A 15,170-nucleotide genomic window follows, 5' to 3' on the forward strand; every position below is an offset into this window, starting at 1 on the left:
GGTGTGCGGTATGGGATGTATGGGATATGGGGTGTGGGGTGTATGGGGATGGAGTATGGGGCGGGGGGTGTGCGGTATGGGATGTATGGGATATGGGGTGTGGGGTGTATGGGGATGGAGTATGGGGCGGGGGGTGTGCGGTATGGGGTATGGGATGTGGAGTGTATGGGATATGGGGTGTGGGGCGTATGGGGGATGGAATATGGGGCGGGGGGTGTGTGGTATGGGATGTATGGGATATGGGGTGTGGGGTATGGGATATGGGGTGTATGGGGGATGGAATATGGGGCGGGGGGTGTGCGGTATGGGATGTATGGGATATGGGGTGTGGGGTGTGGGGTATGGGGTGTGGGGTATGGGATGTATGGGACATGGGGTGTGGGGTATGGGGTATGGGATGTGGAGTGTATGGGATATGGGGTGTGGGGTGCATGGGATATGGGGTATGGGATACGGGTTATGTCGTTCCCATGTCCCTCACGCGTCATTCCCATGTAACTCCCATGTCATTCCTTTGTCATTCCGATGTCACTCGTCATTCCCGTGTCATTCCCACATAACTCCCATGTCATTCCCACATAAATCCCATGTAATTCCCGTGTCACTCCCGTGTAATTCCCGTGTCACTCCCATGTAATTCCCATGTCACTCCCATGTAATTCCCGTGTCACTCCCGTGTTCCCAGCTATGTGATGCGCATGAAGGAGTTTGAGCGTGAGCGGCGCCTGCTCCAGCGCCAGAAGCGGCGGCGGCTGCGGGAAGAGGCGGCGGCGGAACACGCATGACGAGGGCACACGTGACACCCACGTGACACCCACGTGACACAGGCGTGAGGCCTAAATAAACACCCAGAGCTCTCCTCGTGTTTTATTGCCAGGGACAGGGGACAATGAGGGAGCCCCACGGTGTGACAGCCCCACGGGAACAATGGGGACGCCCCAATGGGTCTGTGTCCACGTGTCCCCCATGGAGAGGACAAGGGACTCCTGTCCCCATGTCCCCAGCGCTCAGGGCATCACCTGGGTGTCCCCAAGGCTCGCTGCAGGGACATGTCGGGGTGTTCCATTGGGTGTCCCATGGGGGTATCTCTTTGGGTGTCCCATTGGGGTGTCCCATTGGGTGTCCCCATTGGTTATCCCATTGGGTATCCCATTGGGTGTCCCATTGGGTATCCATTAAGTGTCCCATTGGGGTGTCCCATTGGGCATCCCACTGAGTGCCCCATTGAGGTGCCCATTGAGTGTCCCAGTGGGTGTCCCATTGGTTATCCCATTGGGGTCTTTCATTGGGTGTCTCGTTGGGGTGTCCCATTGAGTATCCCATCAAGGTGCCCCATTGGGTGCCCCCCGGGTGGGGGGGCTCAGAGCAGGAAGGGGACGATGGGCGAGCGCAGGGCCGGGTACTCGCGGAACTCGCGCAGGTAACTGCGGTGCTTGCCCTGCGCCCAGATGGCCATCTGCACAAAGCCCACCAGCGAGAAGAGAGCCACTGCGGGGACAGGGGGACATGGGGCAGGGGGGACACTGGGGGCAATGGGGACATTGGGGGTAATGGGGACATTGGGGTAACGGGGACATTGGGGGTAACGGGGACATTGGGGGTAACGGGGACATTGGAGGCAACAGGGACATTGGGGGCAACGGGTGTAATGGGGGCAATGGGGACATTGGGGGCAATGGGCATAATGGGGGTAATGGGGACATTGGGGGCAATGGGGACATTTGGGGCAACGGGGACATTGGAGGCAATGGGAACATTGGGGACATTGGGGGCAATAGGGACATGGGGGACAATGGGCCAATGGGGACATTAGGGTCAATGGGGACAATGGGAACATTGGGGGCAGTGGGGACATTGGGGGTAATGAGGACAATGGGGACAGTGGGACAAGGGCTATGGGTGCTATGGGGACCCTGAGCCCAGGGTGGAACAAGGGGGGGACATGGGGAGACTCCAGGGTTCCCCCCCGAGGTGACACCTCCCATTTTGTCCCCCAATCACAATGACCCCCCCAAAATCCCCCCCCCCCCCCGCCCCATGGCAGTGCTCCCCCCTCACCAGGCAGGCACTGGGTCATGATGGTGAAGCCGATCCAGGAGCCGACCTGGGGGGGGCAGCACCCGTTAGTGGTCCCCAATGGCACCCAGTGACCCCAATACCCCCATCATTGCCCTCCAGTACCCCCCCATTGCCCCCTAATACACCTCATAGTCCCCCCATTGCCCCCCAGTACACCTCATAGTCCCCCCCAGTGCCCCCAATACCCCCGTTGCCCCCCATGGCCCTGGTGCCACCTCGTAGGTGTAGTTGGGGCAGGAGACGAGCAGGAAGAGCCACGTGAAGGGGTTGCGGGTGGGGTACGGGATCTTGCGTGTCTTGGAGCCTGTATGGGACATGGACGCAACACGTAACATGTATGTAACACGTGTGACGTGTGCAGCATGTGACATCCTGACACGTGCGTGTGACCCCGTGTGCAACACCCCCATGTGTGTCCCCTGCGACCCAGCACAAACATGACCCAGCACACACGTGACCCAACACACACATGACCCAGCACACACGTGACCCCACACATGTGAACCTGCACACACGTGAACCAGCATGTGCATGACCGAGCACACACATGACCCAACACACACAACCCAGCACACACGTGACCCAGCACACACATGTGACCCAGCACACACGTGACCAAGAACACATGTGACCCAGCACACACGTGACCACGTCCGTGTCCGTGTCCTCACCCGCGGGGCGCAGGTTCCTCAGGGCCACGTGGATGGAGAAGTTCCCGAGCTGGCAAAACTGGGGGGGCGGGGGTCAAGGGAGGGGGTGTGCACCCCATAGACCCCCAACACACCTCATAGACCCCCATGTACCCCATAGCACCCCAATACATCCCACAGACACTCATGCACCCCATAGGCCCCCCATGTACCCCATAGACCCTCATGCACCCCACAGCACCCCAATACACCCCATAGAGCCCCATGCACTCCATAGTACCACATGCACCCCACAGACCACCCATGCACCCCAATACACTCCACAGCACCCCAATGCACCCCATAGACCCAACCAACACCCCATAGCCCCCAGGACTCCCTAGCACCCAATGCTCCCCCCAGCACCACATTGAACCCCCCCAGAACCCCATTGGCCCCCATAGCCCACATAGCTCCCAAGGCACCCCCCATGCCCCACAGCACCCCATAGTACCCCAATATACCCCATAGCCCCCCTCCACACCCCATAGCCCTCCATAGCCCCCCCAGCACCCCATAGCACCCTATAGCACCCCATGGCTTCTCCAGCACCCCACAGCACCCCAATACACCCGTAGCCCTCCATAGCCCCCCCAGCACCCCATAGCACCCTATAGCACCCCATGGCTTCTCCAGCACCCCACAGCACCCCAATACACCCGTAGCCCTCCATAGGCCCCCCAGCACCCCATAGCACCCACCAGGAACATGGCCAGTGCCAGCTTCACCTGATCATCCCCATAGGCTGAGGGGACACAAGGTGGGGGGGGGTCAGGGACAAGGACACCCCCCCTGCAGTGTCCCCATAGGTTGTGGGGGAACAGGGACAGGGATGGGGACACTCATGGGGGTGTTGATCTGATGGGTGACAGGGATGGGTGACAGTGACACTGATGGTGACACAGCAGGTCTATGCAGTGCATGGGTGATGGGTGACAGTGGGTGACAGTGACACCCATGGGGGTGTTGATCTGATGGGTGACAGGGATGGGTGACAGTGACACTGATGGTGACACAGCAGGTCTATGCAGTGCATGGGTGATGGGTGACAGTGGGTGACAGTGACACCCATGGGGGTGTTGATCTGATGGGTGACAGGGATGGGTGACAGTGACACTGATGGTGACACAGCAGGTCTATGCAGCGTGTGGCTGATGGGTGACAGTGACACTGATGGGGGTGTGATCTGATGGGTGACAGGGGGACGGGTGACAGGGATGGGTGATGGTGACAGTGATGGTGACCCAGCAGGCCTATGCAGTGCATGGGTGAAGTGCTGGGTGACAGTGGGTGGCAGCACTCACCAGGGGGGGTGTACAGCGGGTGGTTGATGTAATAGGCCATCCAGGCAGCAAAGCCCCAGTAGTAGGTGCAGTTCTGGGGGGGGGGACACACGTACACACAGAGCACCCATGGGTGACACCGGTGACACCCCCATGGCAGCACCCGTCAAAGGGACACCGTGTGGGTGGGAGGGGCATGGGGAGGGGGGTGGGCCCGGGGCTCACCTTGAAGATGTTGCGCAGGGGCATGGTCCCATGGGAGAAGCGGTGGATGAAGAGGGTCTCCAGCAGGCGCTTGATGTAGTGGAAGGAGTGACAGGCACAGGCCAGGCTGGGGGGACATGGGGGGCATATAGGATATAGGGGATATAGGGGACATAGGGGACATGGGAGGATATAGGGGATATAGGGGACAGCTCTGCCCCCCCCTTCCCCAGATCCAGCTGCATCCAAGTGAGGTGCTGAGGCCCCCCTCCCCAGTACCCTCCAAGACCCCCCCATTACTCCATTGCCCCCATTGCCCCATTAGCCCATTGCCCCCCATTGCCAGCACTCACTGGACCACTCGGTGCCTGCTGGCGGTGAAGTCGTAGCGGGGCCCATACAAGAAGGGGACCCGGAAGTAGAAGAGCAGGTAAATGAGCAACGGCCCCGCGTATTCCGTCAGGAACACCTGGAATAGGGATGTGGGAGCTGGGATGGGGGGCATGGGAAATGGACATGGAGGCATAACGATACGGATGGGTGCATGGGATGATGGATGGTGGATGGATGGATGGATGGATGGTGGATGGATGGATGGATGGATGGATGGATGATGGATGGATGGATGATGAATGGATAGATGATGGATGGATGATGGATGATGGATGGATGATGGATGGATGATGGATGATGGATGGATGGATGGATGGATGGATGGATGGATGGATGGATGGATGGATGATGGATGATGGATGGATGGATGATGAATGGATAGATGATGGATGGATGATGGATGATGGATGGATGATGGATGGATGATGGATGATGGATGGATGATGGATGGATGATGGATGGATGGATGGATGGATGGATGGATGGATGATGGATGATGGATGGATGGATGGATGGATGGATGGATGGATGGATGGATGGATGGATGGATGGATGGATGGATGGATGGATGGATGGAAGGATGATGGATGATGGATGGATGGATGATGAATGGATAGATGATGGATGGATGATGGATGATGGATGGATGATGGATGGATGATGGATGATGGATGGATGATGGATGGATGATGGATGGATGATGGATGGATGGATGGATGATGGATGGATGGATGGATGGATGGATGGATGGATGGATGGATGGATGGATGGATGGATGAATAATGGAGGGATGGATGGATGGATGATGATGGATGGATGGATGATGGATGAATGATGGATGGATGGATGATGGATGGATGGATGATGATGGATGGATGGATGATGGATGAATGATGGATGGATGATGGATGGATGGATGATGGATGATGATGGATGATGATGGATGATGATGGATGATGATGGATGGATGATGGATGATGATGGATGGATGATGGATGATGATGGATGGATGGATGGATGATGATGGATGATAGATGGATGATGATGGATAATGGATGAATGATGGATGGATGGATGATGGATGATGATGGATGGATGATGGATGAGGATGGCTGTTGGATGATGGATGAAGGAGCTGTGCCAGAAGCTGGGGACGGAGCCCTGACCCCCATCTCCTCACCGTCACCCAGCTGATCTGTGCCCCGAGGTCTCGGAAGTAGAAGGTGGCCGTGGTGCCCACGGGGAGGCTCTGCAGCACATCCTCATCCTTCAGCGACCGGCCCTCTGCAGGGACAGTCTGGTGACCAGAGACCCCACAGACCCCCATAGACCCCATAGACACTATAGACCCCCAAAGACCCCCCTATACACCCCATAGACCCTCACAGACCCAATAGACCCCCCATAGGCCCCATAGAGCCCCACAGACGCCCCAAGAAATGCCCCATAGACTCCCATAGACACCATAGATCCCCACACACCCAATAGACCCCCACAGAACCCCTATAAACCTCCCATAGACCCCCATAGCCCCCAATAGACCCCCCATAGATCCCACCAGACCCCCATAAACCCCCCATAGCCCATCATAAACCCCCACAGACCCACCAATAGACACCCCATAGACCCCCGTAAACCCCCCATAAAACCTCCATAGCCCCCCATAAGCCCTCACAGACCCCCCAGTAGACACCCCATAAACCCCTATAGACCCACATTATCCCCTGGGTACCACTCACTGGGATCCAGCCGCAGGGACTGCCTGGCTGGGTACCACTGGGGATCTGCAGGGCACAAGGGACACTGTGCTGGTGGCCCCTTGGGGACAACAATGGCACCCGGGGTGGGGGGTGGGTGCCCTCAATGTCCCTCTATGGGTGCCCCAGTGTCCACCCTAATGGTGCCACTAATGTCCCCTTATGGGTGGCCCCAATGTCTCCTTATGGGTGCCCCAATGGCCCCCTATGGGTGCCCCCAGTGTCCACCCTATGGGTGCCACCAATGTCCCCCTATGGGTGCCACCAATGTCCCCTTATAGGTGCCACCAATGTCCCCTTATGGGTGGCCCCAATGTCTCCTTATGGGTGCCCCAATGGCCCCCTGTGGGTGCCCCCAGTGTCCACCCTACAGGTGCCACCAATGTCCCCCTATGGGTGCCCCCAATGTCCCCTAACGGGTGCCCCCAATGTCCCCCTATGGATGCCCCAATGTCCCCCTATGGGTGTCACCAATGTCCCCCCTATGGGTGCCCCCAATGTCCCCACTATGGATGCCCCAATGACCCCCTATAGGTGCCCCCAGTGTCCCTTATGGGTGCCACCAATGTCCCCCTATGAGTGCCCCCAGTGTCCCTTATGGGTGCCCCCAGCTGCCACCTACGGGCCTTGGTGAAGAGGTTCTTGATGTCGGCGATGGTGGCATGAGGCTCTACCTATGATGGGGGAGGGCAAGGAAAGGGGATGGGTGCTGTGTGTCCCCCCCCATCCCCATCATCATGATGGGGTCACCCCATTGTGGGCAGTGGGGGGGTTCAGCCCATTGTGGGGCGGTGGGGGGGTCCATGGGTACCTTGTCAAGGAAGCAGAGCTTCTGGCGGCTGCGCGCATCCAGGATCTCCACCTCGAAGAAGAGAGCGGCTTTCTTGAGCTTCTTGGGGGGTGGGGGGGGAGGCCGGTGCCACAGCTCCAGCAATGGGGACAGAGCCACCGGGGCCCCCTCCATGGCCCTTGGGCACGGCCCGAAACCTGATCGGGCCTCAGGGTGCTGCTAAATATAAAGGCACCCCCCCCCCCCCCCAAGCATCACCACCCAATGGCACCCATCCCATTGCCATCACGTCATGGGGTGGCTCTTGGCCATGGTGGCCCCAAAGGTGGCCCTGGAGGTGGCCATGAGGGGCAAAGGGAGGCGGTGCTGAAGGGGACGCAGGGGACAGGAGGTAAGGAGGGACACCCCCCCCCCATCAATGGGACCCCCAAGGTACCCTGAGGGTGGTGGCACCCATGGGGTGTGCTGGGGGGGTGTGCAGTGTGCGTTATGTGGTAGCACCCAAATAGGGGCCGGCAGCCTTGGGGACACCCAAATAGGGGCTGGCACCCATGGGATGGGGCTTTGGGGATGGGGGCTGTCCCCTCGGGACACCCAAAGGGGGTCTGGCACCCTTAGGGACACCCAAAGGGGGTCTGGGACTCCCATAGAGGGACGGGGCGGTCACCCCGTGACACCCAATGGGGCCTGGCACCCCTGGGACCCCACTATAGTGACAGCTGTATATTGGGACTGTGTATGCTACATGTGCCATATGGGTATGTGTTATATATACTATATATACACTGTATATATACTGTGTATGTAGTATATATACGTGTATTTATACTATATATGCTATGTATGTGCCATATATACACTATATATAATGGGTATATGTACTATATATACTATATATGCTACATCTATGGAATATATCCACAATATATATGATATATACTAAGTATATGTACTATATATACTATATGTACGGCATATACACACTATAAATGATACATACTATGTATATGTATTATACATACAGTATATATGATATATATTATATATACTATACATATATAGTACAGACACTATACATTATATATGTGCCATATATACACTATATACATGCTGTATATACTATATAGCATATATACACGATATCTACTATATATTACATATATTGCACATATACTCTATATGTAATATGTATATATACTATATATAATATGTATATACTATATATAACATATATACTATATATATGGCATATATACACTGTATACATACTATATACACACTTTGTACATGCTATATACATGCCGTACATACTGTATTTACACATACAGTCCATATACACACTGTACATAGTGCATATATGCCATATATAACCGATAAAGGCCCACCCTGTACGCATGCACACACCATGTACAGTGCACATACAGGGGCCATAGGGGACACCCAACCGCCGCACAGCGCATGCGCACATACCCCCCCCCCAACTGTCCCTGGCGCTGCCCATCGTGCCCGGCGCATGCGCAGCACCGCAGCGGCGCCTCGCGGGTCCCTGGCGCTGGAACCGGATCCGGGACCGGGAGCGGGGCCGGGACCGGGAGCGGGGCCGTATCTGCATGTCACTGTATCCCCATATCCCCATAACCCCATAACCCCATATCCTCATGTCCCTGTATCCCCATATCCCCGTATCTGCATGTCACTGTATCCCCATATACCCATGTCCCCATATCCCCATATCCCCATATCCCCATAACCCCATATCCCCATAACCAAATATCTGCATGTCACTGTATCCCCATATCCCCATATTCCCATATCCCCATAACCCCATATCCCCATATCCCCATATCCCCATAACCCCATAACCCCATATCCCCATATCCCCATGTCCCCATATCCCCATATCCCCATATTCCCATATCCCCATATCCCCATATTCCCATAACCCCATAACCCCATATCCCCATGTCCCATATTCCCATGTCCCTGTGTCCCAGTGTCTCCATGTCCCCATGCTGGCGCTGTGCATGATGGTGGCTGTAGGAGGCAGGGTCGGGCTGTCACTGCGGGTGTAGGTGCCTATGGGTGACAGGGTGTCACTATGGGTGATGATGATGGTGTCTATGGGTGACAGGGTGTCACTAGGGATGACAGGGTGTCACTATGGATGATGATGATGGTGTCTATGGGTGACAGGGTGTCACTATGGGTGATGATGATGGTGTCTATGGGTGACAGGGTGTCACTATGGGTGATGATGATGGTGTCTATGGGTGACAGGGTGTCACTAGGGATGACAGGGTGTCACTATGGATGATGATGATGGTGTCTATGGGTGACAGGGTGTCACTATGGGTGATGATGATGGTGTCTATGGGTGACAGGGTGTCACTATGGGTGATGATGATGGTGTCTATGGGTGATAGGGTGTCACTATGGGTGATGATGATGGTGTCTATGGGTGACAGGGTGTCACTATGGGTGATGATGATGGTGTCTATGGGTGACAGGGTGTCACTAGGGGTGATGATGATGGTGTCTATGGGTGACAGGGTGTCACTATGGGTGATGATGATGGTGTCTATGGGTGACAGGGTGTCACTATGGGTGATGATGATGGTGTCTATGGGTGACAGGGTGTCACTAGGGATGACAGGGTGTCACTATGGATGATGATGATGGTGTCTATGGGTGACAGGGTGTCACTATGGGTGATGATGATGGTGTCTATGGGTGATAGGGTGTCACTATGGGTGATGATGATGGTGTCTATGGGTGACAGGGTGTCACTATGGGTGATGATGATGGTGTCTATGGGTGACAGGGTGTCACTAGGGGTGATGATGATGGTGTCTATGGGTGACAGGGTGTCACTATGGGTGATGATGATGGTGTCTATGGGTGACAGGGTGTCACTATGGGTGATGATGATGGTGTCTGTGGGTGACAGGGTGTCACTAGGGGTGACAGGGTGTCTATGGGTGACAGGGTGTCACTATGGGTGATGATGATGGTGTCTATGGGTGACAGGGTGTCACTATGGGTGATGATGATGGTGTCTATGGGTGACAGGGCGTCACTGGGGTGACAGGGTGTCTATGGGTAACAGGGTGTCACAGTGGGTGATGGTGACGGTGCTGTCATGGCGGGTGATGCCGACGCGTTGCCATAGTGACGCTCTCCCGGGGGGGGAGGCAGAGGTGGTACCAATGGCAGCTTGTCACAGTTGCCATGGCAACCACCCCCCCTCCCACCTCCACCACCCGCCCCGCCCCTCTCCTCGACGCACCGCTCTCCGATTGGCAGCCGTGCGGAGGGGCGTGGCGTAGCGCTCTCCCATTGGCAGATGCGCGGCGGGGGCGGTGCCAGGCGCTCGGCGGGCTCTGGAAGGTTCCGGCTGCGCCTCAGTGAGGCGGCGGCGGGGCCGGGATCGGGACCGGGTCCGCGATCGCGATCATATCGCGACATGGGCAAGGACTATTACCGCACGCTGGGGCTGCCCCGCGGCGCCTCGAGCGAGGACGTGCGCCGCGCGTACCGGCGGCAGGCGCTGCGCTTCCACCCGGACAAGAACAAGGAGCCCGGCGCCGAGGAGCGCTTCAAGGAGGTGGCCGAGGCCTACGACGTCCTCAGCGACCCCAAGAAACGGGAGATCTTCGACAAGTACGGGGAGGAGGGTGAGCCATGGGGCAGCTGTGGGGCTGGCAGTGGGGGAGGCCTGGGGCTGGCAGTGGAGCAGTGGGGCAGGCCACGAGGCTGTCAGTGGGTCGGCCATGGGGCTGTCAGTGGGGCAGGCCTGAGGCAGGCGGTGGGGCAGGCTATGGGGCTGGCAGTGGGGCAGGCGGTGGGACTGGCAGGCAGTGGGCAGGCGCATGGGGCAGGCCATGAGGCCGTCAGTGGGGCAGGCCTGGGCCTGACATGGAGCAGGCTATGGGGCTGGCAGTGGAGCAGGCCATGAGGCTGTCAGTGGATCAGCCGTGGGGCTGGCAGTGGGGCAGGCTACGGGGCTGGCAGTGGATCAGCTGTGGGGCTGGCAGTGGGGCAGGCTATGGGACTGGTAGGCAGTGAGGCAGGCAGTGGAGCAGTGGTGCAGGCCCATGGGGCAGGCCATGAGGCTGTTAGTGGGGCAGGCCTGGGCCTGACATGGGGCAGGCTATGGGGCTGTCAGTGGAGCAGGCCATGAGGTAGTCAGTGGGTCAGCCATGGGGCTGGCAGTGGGGCAGGCTATGGGGCTGGCAGGCAGTGGGGCTGGCAGTGGGACAGTGGTGCAGGCCCACGGGGCAGGCTATGAGGCTGTCAGTGGGTCAGCTATGGGGCTGTCAGTGGGGCAGGCCTGGGCCTGACAGTGGGGCAGGCTATGGTGCCGGCAGTGGGGCTGGGTGCTGGGCCATGGAGCAGGTAGCAGTGGGGCAGGCTGTGGGGCTGGCAGTGGGGCTGGGTGCCAGGGCATGGAGCAGGCAGCAGTGGGGCAGGTTGTGGGGCCAGCAGTGGGTCAGTTATGGGGCTGTCGGTGGGTCAGCCATGACCCTGACAGTGGGACAGGCTATGGGGCCAGCTGTGGGGCTGGGTGCCAGGCCATGGAGCAGGCAGCAGTGGGGCAGGCTATGGGGCCGGCAGTGGGGCAGGAGCCTGGGGCATGCTGGAGCCGGCTGGGCCTGTTGGGGCCTGTTAGGGCCGTCAGCGGCGTCTGTGCCCGAGTAGAACCGGTTCCCTCAGCGCCACCGCCCCACGCTCTGCCCCACACCCAGCCCCAGCCCCATGCCCTGCCCCATAGCCTGCCCCACAGCCAGCTCCATGCCCAGCCCCACACCCTGCCCCACGCCGGCATTCAGCAGGGATCCTGTCACTAACCTGCATTCCCTTCCCTCCATCCCTGTCCCATCCTATCCTTCCATTCCTTTCCCTCGGTCTCCTTCCCATCTCTCCATCCCCATCCCCATCCCTCTACCACCTTCATCCCCTTACCTCCCCCCCATCCCCTCCTCCCCATCCCCTCCCCCCCATCCCCTCCCCCCCATCCCCTCCTCCCCATCCCCTCCTCCCCATGCCCTCCCCTCCATCCCCTTCATCCCTTTCCCACCCCTTCCCCCCCTTCCCCCTCTCCCTGTGCCAGGTCTAAAGGGGGGCACCCCCAGCTCGGGCCCCGGGGGGGTCCCCAATGGCCCCACCTTCACCTACACCTTCCGGGGGGACCCCCACGCCATGTTCGCCGAGTTCTTCGACGGCCGCAACCCCTTCGACACCTTCTTCGTGCAGCGCAACGGCGACGATGAGGACGAGGAGCCCTTCACCACCTTCCACGTGGGCTTCCCCCGTGCCCGCCAGGCCGGCGCCCGCCGCCAGGACCCCCCCGTCCTCTACGACCTCAAGGTCTCCCTCGAGGAGATCTACAGCGGCTGCACCAAGAAGATGAAGATCTCCCACAAGCGCCTCAATCCCGACGGGAAGACGGTGAGGAACGAGGACAAGATCCTCACCATCGAAGTGAAGCGGGGCTGGAAGGAAGGCACCAAAATCACCTTCCCCAAAGAAGGAGACCAGACCCCCACCAACATCCCCGCTGACGTCGTCTTCGTCCTCAAGGACAAACCTCATGGGGTCTTCCGAAGGGAGGGCTCCGACATCGTGTACCCGGCCAAGATCAGCCTCCGGGAGGTGGGCGCGTGGTTGGGATCATGGTGGGAGGGAGCATCAAGGATCAGTTGATCGTGGTCATGGTGGGGATGGCGAGACTGGATTGGTTTGAAGGGGACATCAAGGTTGGGTCGGTCTCGGTCACAGTGGAGACGACAAGGTTGGGTTGAGTCTTGGTCATGGTGGGGACATCAAGAATGGCTTGGTCTTGGTCATGACAAAGACAACAGGATGGGTTTGTCTTGGTCATGGTGCAGATGACAAGGTTGGGATGAGTCTTGGTCATGGTGGGGACATTAAGGTTGGTTTGGTCTTGGTCATGGCAAAGACATCAAGGATGAGTTGGTCTCGGTCATGGTGCAGATGACAAGGTTGGGTTGCATCTTGGTCATGGTGGGGACATCAGGATGGATTGGTCATGGTCATGGTGGGGATATCAAGGATGGGTTGGTCTTGGTGATGGTGCAGATGACAAGGTTGGGTTGAGTCTTGCTCATGGTGGAGATGTCAAGGTCGGGTTGGTCTTCATGGGGGTATCAGAGCTGGGTAGCTCTTGGTGTGGATGTAGTGGGTGAAGGTTGGTTCTGGCCATGGTGGGGAGGTAGTGGCTGAAAATTGGGCATGGTGGGGACATTGAGGTTGGGTTCGTCTTGGTGCTGGTGGTTGGCTCCGTTGGGTGCCAGTTGGCTCCATTGAGTGTGGTTGGTTCCATTGGGTGCCGCTTGTCTCCAGTGGGTGCAGGTTGGCTCCATTGAGTGCTGGTTGGCTCCATTAGGTGCTGGTTGGCTCTGCTGATTGTGGTTGCCTCAAATGGGTGCTGGTTGGCTCCATTGGGTGCAGTTGGCTCCATTGGGTGCTGCTCGTCTCCTTTGGGTGGTGTTCAGTTCCATTGAGTGCCGCTGGGCTCCACTGGCTGCTGGTTGGTTCCGTTGGGTGCCACTGGGCTCTGTTAAGTGCAGTTGGTTCCGTTGTGTGCCATCCTTCTCCACTGGGTGCCACTGGGCTCCATTGGGTGCCGGTTGGCTCCATGGGGTGCTGGTTGATTCTGTTGGATGCCATTCAGCTCCATTGAGTGTGGTTGACTCCACTGGGTGCCGCTTGGCTAAATTGGGTGCTGGTTGGTTCCATTGGGTGCTGGTTGGCTCCATTGGGTGCTGGTTGGTTCCCTTGGGTGCCACTTGGCTCCACTGAGTGTGGTTGGCTCCACTGAGTGTGGTTGGCTCCACTGGGCGCCGTTTGGCTCCATTGAGTGCTGATGGGCTCCATTGGGTTCCGTTTGGCTCCATGGGGTACTGGTTGGTTCTACTGGGTGCCGTTTGGTTCCAATGGGTGCTGCTGGGCTCCATTTAGTGCTGGTTGGCTCCATTGGGTGCCGGTTGGTTCCATTGGGTGCTGCTGGGCTCCATTGGGTGCTGTTGGGTGCCGCTGGGTTCCATTGGGTGCCAATTTGTTCCATTGGGTGCCGCTGGACTCCGTAGGGTGTCGCTGGGCTCTGTTGGGTGCCGCTGGGCTCTATTGGGTGCCGCTGGGCTCCGTTGGGTGCCGGTTGGCTCCATCGGCCGTCGCTGTCCCCGCAGGCCCTGTGCGGGTGCACGGTGCACACGCCGACGCTGGACGGCCGCACCATTCCCATGGTGTTCCAGGACATCCTGAAGCCCGGCGTCAAGCGGCGCATCCCGGGCGAGGGCCTGCCCCTGCCACGCGCCCCGGAGCAGCGCGGGGACCTGGTCATCGAGTTCGAGGTCAAGTTCCCAGACCGGATCCCCCCGGCATCCCGGAGCCTCCTGGAGCAGATCCTGCCCCTCTGACCCCGCCCCCCCCATGGGGCATTTGGGGCCAGCCCCACACACACAAACAAGAGGCAGGCAGGGGCATGGGGGAGCCCCCTCTGCCCCATTGGAGCTCATGGGGTGGCCCCCACACCATCATAGGGTCCATATGGAGGGTGCTGGGGGAGGGCGTGTCCCCCCCCCAACTCCATCTAAGGGGTCCTGCTGGTCCCCCACTATCACAGAGTGGGGCCTGGGGGTCCTTAGGGGGTGTCCCCCCCCCCATCTTGAGCGTCATGAGGTGTCCTTAGGGTGTCCTATATCCACTCTCTTGGGATGTTCCCTCCACCCCATCTTGCTCATGGGGTGACTTCAGGGTGTCCCCCCCCTATATTGGGGTCCTGGGGTCCCATCCCCCCCCAACCCCATCTATGAGGTCCTGGGGTGTCCTTAGGGTGCCCACCCCCCCTTCTCTCTGCTCTGGTGGCCTTGGGGTGTCCTTGTCCTGTGTCCACCCCCCCATCTCTGTGCTCTGGGCGGGGGGTTTAGGGTCCCCCGCTTGGGGGTCGTGGGGT

General features: G+C 58.5%; 2 protein-coding genes across 3 annotated transcripts; one reads left to right on the top strand and one right to left on the bottom strand.

The window, feature by feature from the left end:
- Positions 1–1,335: 1,335 nt before the first annotated feature.
- Positions 1,336–7,369, bottom strand: TECR (trans-2,3-enoyl-CoA reductase). Its single transcript, XM_057416386.1, has 12 exons — positions 7,217–7,369; positions 7,028–7,079; positions 6,388–6,432; positions 5,829–5,932; positions 4,609–4,724; positions 4,277–4,382; positions 4,073–4,145; positions 3,470–3,513; positions 2,751–2,808; positions 2,295–2,383; positions 2,059–2,104; positions 1,336–1,488 (listed from the first exon to the last, which is right to left on the bottom strand). The coding sequence occupies exons 1-12, from the start codon at positions 7,367–7,369 to the stop codon at positions 1,361–1,363; spliced, it is 1,014 nt and encodes a 337-aa protein (XP_057272369.1). The 3' UTR covers positions 1,336–1,360.
- A 3,289-nt stretch (positions 7,370–10,658) lies between these two features.
- Positions 10,659–14,634, top strand: LOC130603002 (dnaJ homolog subfamily B member 1-like). 2 transcript variants are annotated; one of them, XM_057416399.1, is made up of 3 exons: positions 10,659–10,869; positions 12,306–12,847; positions 14,404–14,634. In XM_057416399.1, the coding sequence occupies exons 1-3, from the start codon at positions 10,659–10,661 to the stop codon at positions 14,632–14,634; spliced, it is 984 nt and encodes a 327-aa protein (XP_057272382.1). The 2 variants fall into 2 exon arrangements, with proteins under 2 accessions (XP_057272382.1, XP_057272391.1); XM_057416408.1 differs by having other exon boundaries at positions 10,659–10,855.
- The last annotated feature ends 536 nt before the right edge of the window (positions 14,635–15,170 follow it).

Source organism: Pezoporus wallicus, unplaced genomic scaffold, assembly GCF_028554395.1.
Source record: "Pezoporus wallicus isolate ANWC-B61680 ecotype Strahan unplaced genomic scaffold, APGP_CSIRO_Pwel_v1 contig_8775, whole genome shotgun sequence".
Classification (NCBI taxonomy): Eukaryota; Metazoa; Chordata; class Aves; order Psittaciformes; family Psittacidae; genus Pezoporus; species Pezoporus wallicus.